A 12,330-nucleotide genomic window follows, 5' to 3' on the forward strand; every position below is an offset into this window, starting at 1 on the left:
TCCAAGATGTAGGCTGTGCAAAGACGCCCCTGAGACAGTCCAGCACTTAATAAAGGGGAAATGTACACTAAAAGGCATAACCAAGTGGCTGGCATAGTGTACAAGAACATCTGTAGTGAATATACACTCACTGGCCACTTTATTAGGTACACCTTCCTAGTACCGGGTTGGACCCCCTTTTGCCTTCAGAACTGCCTTAATCCTTCGTGGCATAGATTCAACAAGGTACTGGAAACATTCCTCAGAGAATTTGGTCCATATTGACATGATAGCACCACGCAGTTGCTGCAGATTTGTCGGCTGCACATCTATGATGCGAATCTCCCGGTCCACCACATCCCAAAGGTGCTCTATTGGATTGAGATCTGGTGACTGTGGAGGCCATTTGAGTACAGTGAACTCATTGTCATGTTCAAGAAACCAGTCTGAGATGATTCGAGCTTTATGACATGGCACGTTATCCTTCTGGAAGTAGCCATCAGAAGATGGGAACACTGTGGTCCTAAAGGGATGGACATGGTCAGCAACAATACTCAGGTAGGCTGTGGCGTTGACACAATACTCAATTGGTACTAAGGGGCCCAAAGTGTGCCAAGAAAATATCCCCCACACCATTGCACCACCACCACCAGCCTGAACCGTTGATACAAGGCAGGATGGATCCATGCTTTCATGTTGTTGATGCCAAATTCTGACCCTACCATCCGAATGTCGCAGCAGAAATCGAGACTCATCAGACCAGGCAACGTTTTTCCAATCTTCTATTGTCCAATTTTGGTGAGCCTGTGCAAATTGTAGCCTCAGTTTCCTGTTCTTAGCTGACAGGAGTGGCACCCGATGTGGTCTTCTGCTGCTGTAGCCCATCTGCCTCAAGGTCCGACGTGTTGTGCATTCAGAGATGCTCTTCTGCATACCTCGGTTGTAATGAGTGGTTATTTGAGTTACTGTTGCCTTTCTATCAGCTCGAACCAGTCTGGCCATTCTCCTCTGACCTCTGGCATCAACAAGGCATTTTCGCCCACAGAACTGCCGCTCACTGGATATTTTCTCTTTTTCGGGCCATTCTCTGTAAACCCTAGAGATGGTTGTGCGTGAAAATCCCAGTAGATCAGCAGTTTCTGAAATACTCAGACCAGCCCGTCTGGCACCAACAACCATGCCACGTTCAAAGTCACTTAAATCACCTTTCTACCCCATTCTGATGCTCGGTTTGAACTGCAGCAGATCGTCTTGACCATGTCTACATGCCTAAATGCATTGAGTTGCTGCCATGTGATTGGCTGATTAGAAATTTGCATTAACGAGCAGTTGGACAGGTGTGCCTAATAAAGTGGCCGGTGAGTGTAGACTGGAAGTCCAAAAGGGAGACACGGCCAAAGGTGATTGAGAATGTCAGCGCTAAGATCCTGTGGGATTTCAAGTTTCAGAATGACAAGCAGGTGCTGGCTAACCAACCAGAGATTGTGGTGGTGGACAAGGAACAGAAGACAGCAGTAGTTATCAATGTAGCAATCCTGAGCGATGGCAACATCAGGCACAAAGAACATAAGAAGGTACAGAAATACCAAGGGCTTAAGGAAGAACTAGACCGGATGTGGAGATGAAATCCACAGTAGTCCCAGTGGTAATAGGAGCACTAGGGGCTGTGACGCCCAAACTGGGAGAGTGGCTCCAGCAGATTCCAGGAAAAACATCTGAGGTCTCTGTCCAGAAGAGTGCGGTCCTAGGAACAGCGAACATACTGCACAGAAGCCTCAAACTCACAGACCTCTGGCAGAAGCTTGAGGAAGACACACACAACCCAAAAAAGGGCAAGAGGGATATATATAGATCTCACACACACACACACACACACACACACACACACACACACACACACACACACACACACACACACACTTCTGCATTAAAAAGACATGAATTCTAATTTTAAGGAACTTAAGGCTGATGTACACTCAAAATGAAGCAGCACTTTTTGAACAAAAACACATTTCGAACAGAGACAAACACCAATACTTGGTGTGTTGTTTGTGCAGTGTGATGAGTTCAAGCACCTGGTGTGAACAACCCACCAGTATGCATGCAGTTCATAGACCTCCCTTGTGTGCAATTTGTACAAATATAATATGATTACTTGCGTCACGGATGATCGGTGCCTCGAATGCCTCAATCAACTGCGCCTAGCTGCAAGGTTGAACCATAATCGTTTTGCGCCCCACAGCAATGTGGAATGACATGACAAGGAACAATCGGTTCATTTTGAGTATATTAACAACGGTTTTAGGGGACATGTTCACAGGTGTTTCTCTTTCTTTTTTGTGAGCTCTTTCATTGTTTCAAGTGTACTGCCCGCCTTAAGCAAAAGGTAGAAATGTTGGTACAGTTGTGAGTACTGGTGAGTATTGGGCCCACTTCAAGCACTTTATATGTACTTTTTCCACTATGAGATACATTAGGAGAATCTGGCAAGATGTGTGAATTCAACCATTTCACTTTTGTCCCAACGCTTGAATTAAAAAGCAGAGTTCAAGAACAGCATGGTCTTTTCTCTAGAGCAGCTGAATGAACAGGTTTGCATGGTGAATGATTGCTCTGATGACTGAAAACAATAGCTTTTCAATTTGGTTGAGGTATGTGAAAATCACAAAAAAGTGTCCGATGGACATCGGGGGGGGAACCCCAACAACAACAACAAACTGAGTTTGCCAGAAAAAAACAAAAACTGCAAATGAGCCTCTTTCTGGGGTATGAAATTTCCTTTCCCTCTCTATGAGGGAAAGGAAGACAGCTTTCTTTTTCGGGTGAAACTCTGCAGGAGGATTTCTCCATGTGTCTGATTTTGTCCCTGATTAAGACTGGCTGAGCCCGTTGCTCATTTGGCAGTGAGCTGCAAGGTGTGGAGAGCCACAAACATTCACACAGAACCTGATTTAATTGTGCCAGCATGTGGAGAGCCAAAGTTGCACAGCTGCATCAGGAGGACTGCTTAATGACACAGTAATTACCCTATATATTGTCACAATCAGTATTTAAGTGCACATGCTTAACCTCTGTGTGTCTCTCTCTCTATAGCTGCTTTCAAACATACATTCCTTAACATTGTCGGAATGATTGTTCTGGTAATACCGGTGGTTTCCCCCATTCACCCATACAATTTCTATCTGTACAATAGCATTTGTTCACACGATACGACAGTGCCTTCTGTCTCATTCCCGGCTGCAAGAGGTCTTTTTGTCGTAAACGACAGCATCTGTAACGCAAATGTTATTCTTTCTATCTATCTATCTATCTATCTATCTATCTATCTATCTATCTATCTATCTATCTATCTATCTATCTATCGTTTCAGCATTCTCAATTTTTCATATACTTAACGGTTGCCTACTACACAGCTGCCTATTGATTTCCTCTTCTGCGCAGAATAAAATAAGTTTTCTTTTAATGGGCAATTTCAAGTAAATTTAAAATATGATCTTACTTTGCTGGTTCACACATAAACCTCTTGTTTCAGACAAATGCCTGCCGTGAACAAGTCACAGATACAATCCCCGTGAGTGGTTCACTCACTCCTGTGTCTTAGTATAGCAATCTGACAGTGTTTGTTAATCGTTGTTTGGTAATGTTTTTGTAAATAATACAAGGTCGAGTCAGCAAATTGCCGATATAACTTTTACGGAATATCGCAATCACACATGAAACTGACACATAAAATTGGGGGAAAGTTAAGGGTTAGGCGGCATGTGTGAATGCAACTTATCTCTCTCTCCCTCTCTGACCACACACGCACGTGTGCGCGCACACACACATGCATATACATACACAGTAATGCAGTCATGCACACACGTAACCACAAACCCAAATTTCACTGCATCCAGATAAAATAAATATATAAATAAAGAGAGTTTAGGGACTGCCGATCCATATTCAAGTACTCTGGAAAGGTGTGGTGGAGGGATCTGCTGCAGGGACAAATTACAGTGCCGAGGAATTTCTTGTTGCATCCCAGCTGGTCTTTCACAACAGGGGAGCAGCTCTTCACGCCTTCAAACCTGCACAGATCCTCCACTCTGCTCCTCTCCGCCCTCCCTGCCCAGTAGCCTGTTGGTTAAAGCCACTTAGCAGGCAGCTGGAAAAGATCCTTGAGAATACTCACTACGCTGCCAGAGGGCTGTTCAAATATTTACCCCCGGATAACATTTCCTCCAAGGCCTTAACCTGTGCGCAGCCATTAATGGGTTTGTTTTCTTAATACCTATGACTGTTTGCCTTCACTGTTGCTTAAATGAAGTGCCCCAAGTTGAAGTGTGCGTTTCCATTTCACCTTATCCTGATAAATTAATTAGTATGCACAATAATATAGGGGAGAAAATGGGCCCTCAGACAGACAATGGGTTAAATTACTGTGTCACAATTCATTAAGGGGAATGCCTCAGTTCTTATACTTCCCTAATGCCTGCAGATAATGAAGAAAGCACGACTGAATATATGTTATTTGCCCCTCAATGAATTCACATGTGGTTTGTCTGTCTGCTCAGGGTTTACTTAATCTTTTGGGTTCACCTTAAACGAAAGAGAGCAGGGGTATGTATCAGCTATTAGGGGGCTCTGGACCTTTATTGATTATCTCCAGGCTTCAGGTGGCTGTAAAACAGCAGGTGAAGCGTCTGCTCTGTGAGAGCACAGAGGCAAGTTGTAAAAGGGAAGCGCGAGCAGGGCCTCTCTTCACATAAAGTGACTCAAAACTGCCGCTTCCTGGGCTCTCCGTCCTGATCAACTCATCTTCCAAGTTAGTGAGGCACGAAAATGCTAATCTGGTGTTTAAAAGGCCTTTAATTTGCTGTCATCTTTGAGTGTTAAAATCATCATAAGCTAAATAATTCTAGCCCTCGCACGTTCTAACTGTTTTTTTACACTGATTATGATTATATGCAAATGAATGGCCAGATATAAACTGGCAATACGTAAAAACACCACTATGATTTTAGAAACAACCATGTAAATATCTTTATCAGGTTATCATCACTGGCTAAAATCGAATTAGTGGTAAGCATGACTCATTCAAAGCACCTAGATTTTTCCTCAATCTCTCGATTTATTAATACATGTAAATGGCATAGACCACTTAAAATCGTTTTTTTTTTAAATTGTGCTTGTAAAAGGACACCAGATGCGATCAGTGAAGGTTGTTTGAATAATACATTCATTCATCCATTATCCAAACCGCTTATCCTTGCTCAGGGTTGTGGGGATGCTGGAGCCTATCCCAGCAGTCATTGGGCGGCAGGCGGGGAGACACCCTGGACAGGCCGCCAGGCCATCACAGGGCCAACACATTCACCCCTCGGAACATTTAGTATGGCCGATTTACCTGGCCTGCATGTTTTTGGACTGTGGGAGGAAACCGGAGCACCCGGAGGAAACCCACGTAGACATGGGGAGAACATGCAAACTCTACACAGAGGATGAGCCTGGATGACCCCCAAGGTTGGACAACCCCGGGGCTCGTACCCAGAATCTTCTTGCTGTGAGGCAACCACGCAAACCACTGCGCCACTGTGCCACCTGAATAATACAAAGATAGTGAATTATCAAGTTTTTGAAATTTGAAATGGGTAACAGCTATCGACCAGGTGGATACGTGTACCTTAAAAAAATGAATATGGAGCAATGCAACATATTATGTATATCATGGCAATGTCAGCATTCCTAACAGACTTTACCACAAATGAAAACATAGAACAGACTTGACTGGAAAGCGGAGGGGACTTCCCTTGATAGCATTCATAAAAAAGATCTTAAGTCAAAACTTAAAAAAAATGTTAGACACTTGGCGAGACGCCCTCTCAAATTTGCACAATTTCCAAAAAAAATCTCATTGTGTTGCTTTTGAAACACTGGAATTGTTTTTAATCACCTCTATTCATTTCATTTTTCCATTCTTCTTTTGTAATGAAGGGTGATGTCAAGTCGTTCAATTGTTTATTGTTTAAGTTGCTCAATGTTCAGTTTCCTGTCTGCCGTTACATACAATGGACAGTTAGCTAGCTGGCTAAAAGTTAACTGTCCGATAACCTCTCATGGGATGGTGTTCTTCAGTAACACATGGAAAAAGTAATTACAAAACACAAAGACAGGCAGAGAAAATGATCAGACATGCTTACTTGAGGACTGTGACTGCCACGATCGGGCAGTGACAAAAAGAAGCATTGGAAAAGCTGACATACCATAGACCAATTATACCTGGGCTTTGGAACAAGACTTGGTCTAAACCTAGTCTTGTTCTATTAGTATATGGTTGGACCGTGTATGGTCAATGTTAAAAATTGTGGCCAAGAGGGATAATCAGTGGTAGTGTCTATAATGTGAATTCCTGGATATTAAATGTATATATCTTTAATTTTTGGTAGTGGTACCAGTAATATTTGTTGTTAACAATGTACTGAAGTAGCATATCACATGTCATGGTTAAGCTATGTTCGAGTTAAAAAAAAAGAGTTAAGAATGCAGTTGCAAGAAAAATACTTTCACTCATATGTTTGATTTGAAAGAGAACTTAATTTAATTGTAAGTATACCTATTCTAATTATCTGTTAACGCCCCCTCCTCTTTTATCTGTTTCTATTTGTGGATGTCTCTCATTTTTCTGACTCACTCTGTATCGACAGGGGAATTCACAAAGAATGGATCAGGGCTGCTGATAGCACCATGAATTGAGCATCACTTGCAACCACCATCTGCCCTGTCTCAAGGTCAAATTCACAAAAGATATTGTGCGAAAGATATCACAGCTCAAACACACCCATAAAGTTTTGCAGCTCAGTGCATTTGTCCTTGTTTTGCATCTGATGCAATTAACCATGTGGCAAAATATAAATGGTGGATTTGTGTTAAGAACACAGTAGGAAGGCTCCATGTCATCCTTGATGTCACCAAATATAGCAAGAATTGTTTGACCTGGCAGCCTGTATCTGCAAATGATTTCGGGCTCAGATAGATCGAAAAGTTATATTCTTCTGTGAAATATAAGCTTACAAGCACACTTGGCATGGTGATGCCTTCGCCTTGCTACAATCACTGCTGCAATGATCAGTGGAAAGTCATGGCGTGACACCCCTTATAAATGCACTTCAGCTACTACCAACTCTGTGAAGATGCTAATAATTTTGACTCTAACTGCGTGTGGCTATTAGTGCTGGTGTTTGTGAATTGGAGGGTTGTTTTTTTTTGCAATGATGCTCATTTGCATAGAAAAGGGTCAATTTTTTCACCAAATGTATGTATATTACCTAATTTAAATAGGTGCAAATAGCACCCCTGCACTGAGACGCTAGTTGTTTAGCAGTACAGTTAGGGGTGCATTTCACCCTTTGTGGGTGCTTTGAGAATTACATGGTTTCTTTTTGTCTTATTTGTGCAGGTTTAGCGGCTGCAAAAGTCATGCAATCCTTTTGCGGGTTCGCCCGCAAATGTTTTGTTAGAGTGATTGTTATTTGGGGAACTTTAACTGTGCACTCTCCCTTATGCCTCTCGGCGATCAGCCGACCAACCATGTAACTTGAGTGACATTGGGGGTCACCTAATCCACAAGCCCAATCGTGTCAAACTGATCACTCAGTCAGTCACTCAAACTATGATCAGTCAGTCAGTCAGGGACATTTGCATATGTAGGGCTGGCTGTAATGCAGCCCTACATATGCCCTTATTCCAAACCATTTAAACCCTATTACCGTTTAACCTGATTACTTCTAAAATTCAATAACCCGATCATTAACTACTAAGTTATTGATTGGTCTCCATGTAGACAAACTCATTGCTGGGTTTTAAACTAGCTGTTGGGAAGGATTGATTTTGCAGATCACTAAGTATTTTAGATATCTCAGTAAACAGTCTATTCCCCATCTTATCCACACTTGCTTCTTTAGGTAGGATGATCATCAGGCCACTTTCCCTTACTTAGCTGGAGGTGTCATTACTTTCTCACACCTCACAGCATGAACGAGAAGCTCATTCTCATGGCAGCATATTGTTTCCTGCAGAATACCATCTGCAGTTTTTGGTTCTGGCTGTGCAGTTTCTGCTGGACACATTACCAAGGGAATGCACGCTGACTCTCAGACTGTTTTAATCGGAAATTCACATTAAAATAATAAAACAAATAAATACAAAAATAACAATAATGCACACTCCTGTTCACAGGTAGGCAACAGGTCTTGCCAGGCTACAAACTTTAAAACGCTATTTCCAAGTAAATATGTTGTCAAGAAGATACAACAGTGGACCACCAATTAAGTAGCATTAATTACAGCCAATGGAGGGAACTGAAGCCACTCTGACAAATTTATTATTTGATTTGACCGAGGCTGTCAGTGTCATATTTGACCCACAAACAGGCCACTGGTCATTACCATTGTGCAAGGGTAAAAAGCCACTTTTTGTCATTAACGCCTTTCATGTGTGTGTGTGTGTGTGTGCGTTTAAATATGTTGGGTGGGGGCTCACCTGAACGCAAAATCAGTGAGGTGTCACAAATGGCGGCAGAGACCAAGCCGAAGTGTCTGTAGAGAGGGTAGCACAGGACTCTCCGTCCAAATGATACCAAGACTTCCCGCATGGAACAGTATGTCTAAATGACAGAGGATGAAACTCACTGAACACAAAAGACAGATCCCGCTCATTCTGACACAGGCCGATGTGGGCCACAAAAAAAAAAAAAAAGCTCCGGTTTTCGCCAGAGAGACTCGATTACAGGAGCTCCTCGCTCCCCCTCCCTCCACTCCACCAGTGTGAATTGCAGTCATTGGTGTGCTAATTACTCTTAACAACTCCTCGTTTATAGAGTGGGCAAAAATAAGGCTCAGAACCATTAAACACCTCAGCAGCCCTTGCCCTTTCGGTGGCTACTGCTCCTTAATCACCGTGTTAACTCTGGGATTTTCCCTGCTCCACTGCTGGACAAATACCCTTGAGACAGAGAGATTTTTTTTATCCTTCTCGTTCTCCAAATTTTTTTTCTCCCCGTGGCTTGTTAAGCATGTGTAGTGAGCTTGCCAGTGGGTGTCATCGGGGATCACGCGCTCCCTCAGGCTTATTTAGCAGGAGTGTAAATAAGGTCTCCGCTCCTGTGGGGTGCGCTCAGCCAAACCGGCGCAGCCGACTTGGGATGAGTAAACACGTGGTTGGGAGGGGGGTGGAGTAAGAGAGGGGATAAGTAGTTAAGGGTGGAGAAAGAGAGAGAGAAAAAGAGCACAAATGGAATGAGAAAAAAGAGAGATAGAGATAGAAAGAGAGACAGAGAGAGAGAGAGAGTGAGAGTGAGAGAAGAATCCAATGCAGGGCAGAACACAAAGGATAGAATGGAAGATGGGGAGAGGAAGATAGTGGGAGGGGGCTTGTCAGTGAGAGCCGACAACTCTGTTGACTGAGTGTTGAAGGGCCTCCAGGCAGGTGGAGACTGTCACTCACACCTCCTTCCTTATCACTGTCATGGGGAAACTGCTACTTCGCACACTGCAGTCAAGGTCTCAGATACAACCCCCAACCTCCACCCACTCAACACACCTCCCACTGTCAGGTTTAATGGTCCAAATGAGGGGATTTCAGGGCTGCTGCTCTCTGAGGTGTAAGACAAGCTGTGCCCACATGTCCTGAGACATTCTTGTCTCCAATACCATTTTCTCTGTCTCTCTGTCTCTCTAGCTCACACACACACACACACACACACACACACACACACACACACACACACACACACACACACACACACACACACACAGAACAAGTTTGGGAGTCATCACGTGACCCGTCATTAACTCTTTCAGCTTGAGGCAGACACATAGTACCTCTGCTTTTAAGGGGGCCACAATAAATTCCGCCATGTCTACCAACAGTCAAAACCAGTTCAACTCCTACTAAACCCTATGGATCCTTAACACAGATCAAGAGTTTTCCGGGTGACTGCTCCTTTAATGCTTATCCCCCTTCACATATCTACACAGCATGTAGACAAACATGCTACACAAGCCTGGAAACAATATACACAAACCCTCATGTGAACTGGCGGGGGTCAAATCATTTGGCAGTCGTGATAATATTTCCTCTCACCCACCCACAAACCCATACAGCAACATCCTTCAGCAAACAGACCAGATAACATTCACAGCTGTCTGCCAAGCAGTGCATATCTGAATGAAATATCTGCATATGCTACTGAAACTTGACTTGGGCCTGGATTAGACAGGCTGGAATCAATAGTGACCCTGAATACTGAATGAATTTCATTTAATATAATATCCTCCCCACAGGAGGATATTATATTAAATGGAAAGCTGAGATCTACTGTTTAATTTTTTATTTTTTTTATTAATCTCTAAATGGATGAGTTTTATTTTTAAGACACATCTTGTTTGTCAGCATCAGCCATTCACTATATTTAGTACTTTGGGTAATGTGCTCTTCCTGTCTCACCTCCAGACAGCAGAGAGTTCCACTTAGTTTTCTGATGGTCCACGGTGACTCTACCTAAAAGAAGACGGATGACCACATATCAGTGAATGTTTATATGCAAACAAATAACCCAGTCATAAACCAATAAAAGCATTGCTCTATGACTTTATGCATGTTCAATAATCCAGATAAGAAAATCACAGAAAGTTGAATCAGTTCATCTGGACACAACGTTTATTGAGAGATAAATTATTCATCACTTATCTAAGTGACCTCTTCAGCCTCAACTAACTGCAGGTATCCCTACCCTTATAAACAATAGAGTGGCATAATGACTGAAAACAACAATTGGTTTCATATGCCATATGCAAATTGCTGTGAGCATTAACTAGTTTCAATGGCCATGTGTACTATTCACAGGGGAATGGGGATAGTTTCAATCACAGCATTGTAAAATGGCGACAGATATACGCTTAGGTGCCCCCCCCCCCGCCCCAAGATGTGCACAAGGATGTGTACATCCTTGATAGGGAGGGACGCTGGTTTGAACAGGAAGTCAAAGAGGCCGTCTATGTGAAGAGGGAACGACCATCACTGAACCGGGGGGGGGGGGGTATAAGGTGGGGATACCTGCATCAGTTGAGACTGAAGAGGTCACTTAGATGAGTGGCTACATTTACATGCACAATTAAGTCGAGCTATGGTTATAGCTCGATTAGGCCATGTAATTGGACTACTGTCGTTGTCCCAGTATACAAGAACCGGGCAAGAATCGATTTATTGACAGAAGTACTATGTCCGCCCCCAGTATGGTAGGTGGCGATATGCCCCCTTTCAGCTGGTTGCTATTGGACCTTCTTGCGGTTGACCTACTGCGTCACATACCAAACAAGCGACAAACAAGTTAGCAAGCGACAAGCGGGTTCCATGTCGAGCGGTGAAAACATGGACAACTTTACAGTGCTGTACATTTCATTGCTGCCACTTGTTTAGTTGTTTTTCATTGCATTGCAGTAGGCCTGTTTGAGGTGCTTCCACCGGGCACAGATTTGCTCGGGGGTTCTTTTAAATCCCGCTTCGCCCAACTTCTCCGCCACTTCCTTAAACAGTTCACCATTCCGCGTTCTCCTTCCATCCATGTACTTTAGGATATTCAATTCCTTTAGCTTAGCTGACACAGTATAAAGTTTGTCCCCTTATCTGTCATCTGTCCAGAATTGTGTGGTTCTCGCTCTAGCACTTGCCGTGTTGATACTGTTTTTTTTTAAATTTTAGAATATCTTTATTACATTTTTGTATACAACACAAAACACAAAAGCTCAGACACGAAATGACAAAATGAGCAAGTAAATAAAAAATAGTGGGCATTATTTCCATCCCCAACGCCCACCATCCCCTACAACAGAGAAAGGCAACATCAAATAAATAAATATGTAAACAAAATGCAAGATTACCGGAAAACTGGTTTTTCAATAAAAAAAGTACAGGGACATGCTAGGCCGGTTGAGGAAACCCTTGTAATATGGAAGATGACAGCGTAGGTCCAATGTGTTGATACTGGTCCGGGTGAAAGACCACCACAGGAACTATAGATCATGCGCAGAACACCTAGCCCAGTTCAGGGCTGATTGAAGCGTATACATACCAGAGTAAATCAATCCCTAACCGCATTATCTAGGTGTGTTAGTCCAAATTCGAGAAATTCGATTTAGTACGATTTCAGCTGGACTAACGGGTTTACATGCATTTAAAAGTCCAGTTTTCGTTAGACTAACACAATAAATCGACTTTTTCCAACATCAGGTAAACGTACTGAGTGATGAAACGTTACTCTCAATAAACATTGTGTCCAGATAAACTGATTCAACTTTCTGTGATCATTGCTCT

General features: G+C 43.0%; 1 protein-coding gene across 1 annotated transcript in view; it reads right to left on the minus strand.

Annotated features, from left to right (window-relative positions):
• Window positions 1–12,330, minus strand: part of shq1 (SHQ1, H/ACA ribonucleoprotein assembly factor) — a 38,788-nt gene that overhangs the window by 3,243 nt on the left and 23,215 nt on the right. The window contains exons 9-10 of the mRNA XM_056274923.1: window positions 10,465–10,518; window positions 8,500–8,623 (exon numbers count right to left, since the gene is read on the minus strand). Coding sequence (XP_056130898.1) covers window positions 8,500–8,623; window positions 10,465–10,518 — 178 coding nt within the window. The remainder of the gene's footprint in view (window positions 1–8,499; window positions 8,624–10,464; window positions 10,519–12,330) is intronic.

The sequence above is a fragment of the Lampris incognitus genome, chromosome 2, assembly GCF_029633865.1.
Source record: "Lampris incognitus isolate fLamInc1 chromosome 2, fLamInc1.hap2, whole genome shotgun sequence".
NCBI lineage: Eukaryota > Metazoa > Chordata > Actinopteri > Lampriformes > Lampridae > Lampris > Lampris incognitus.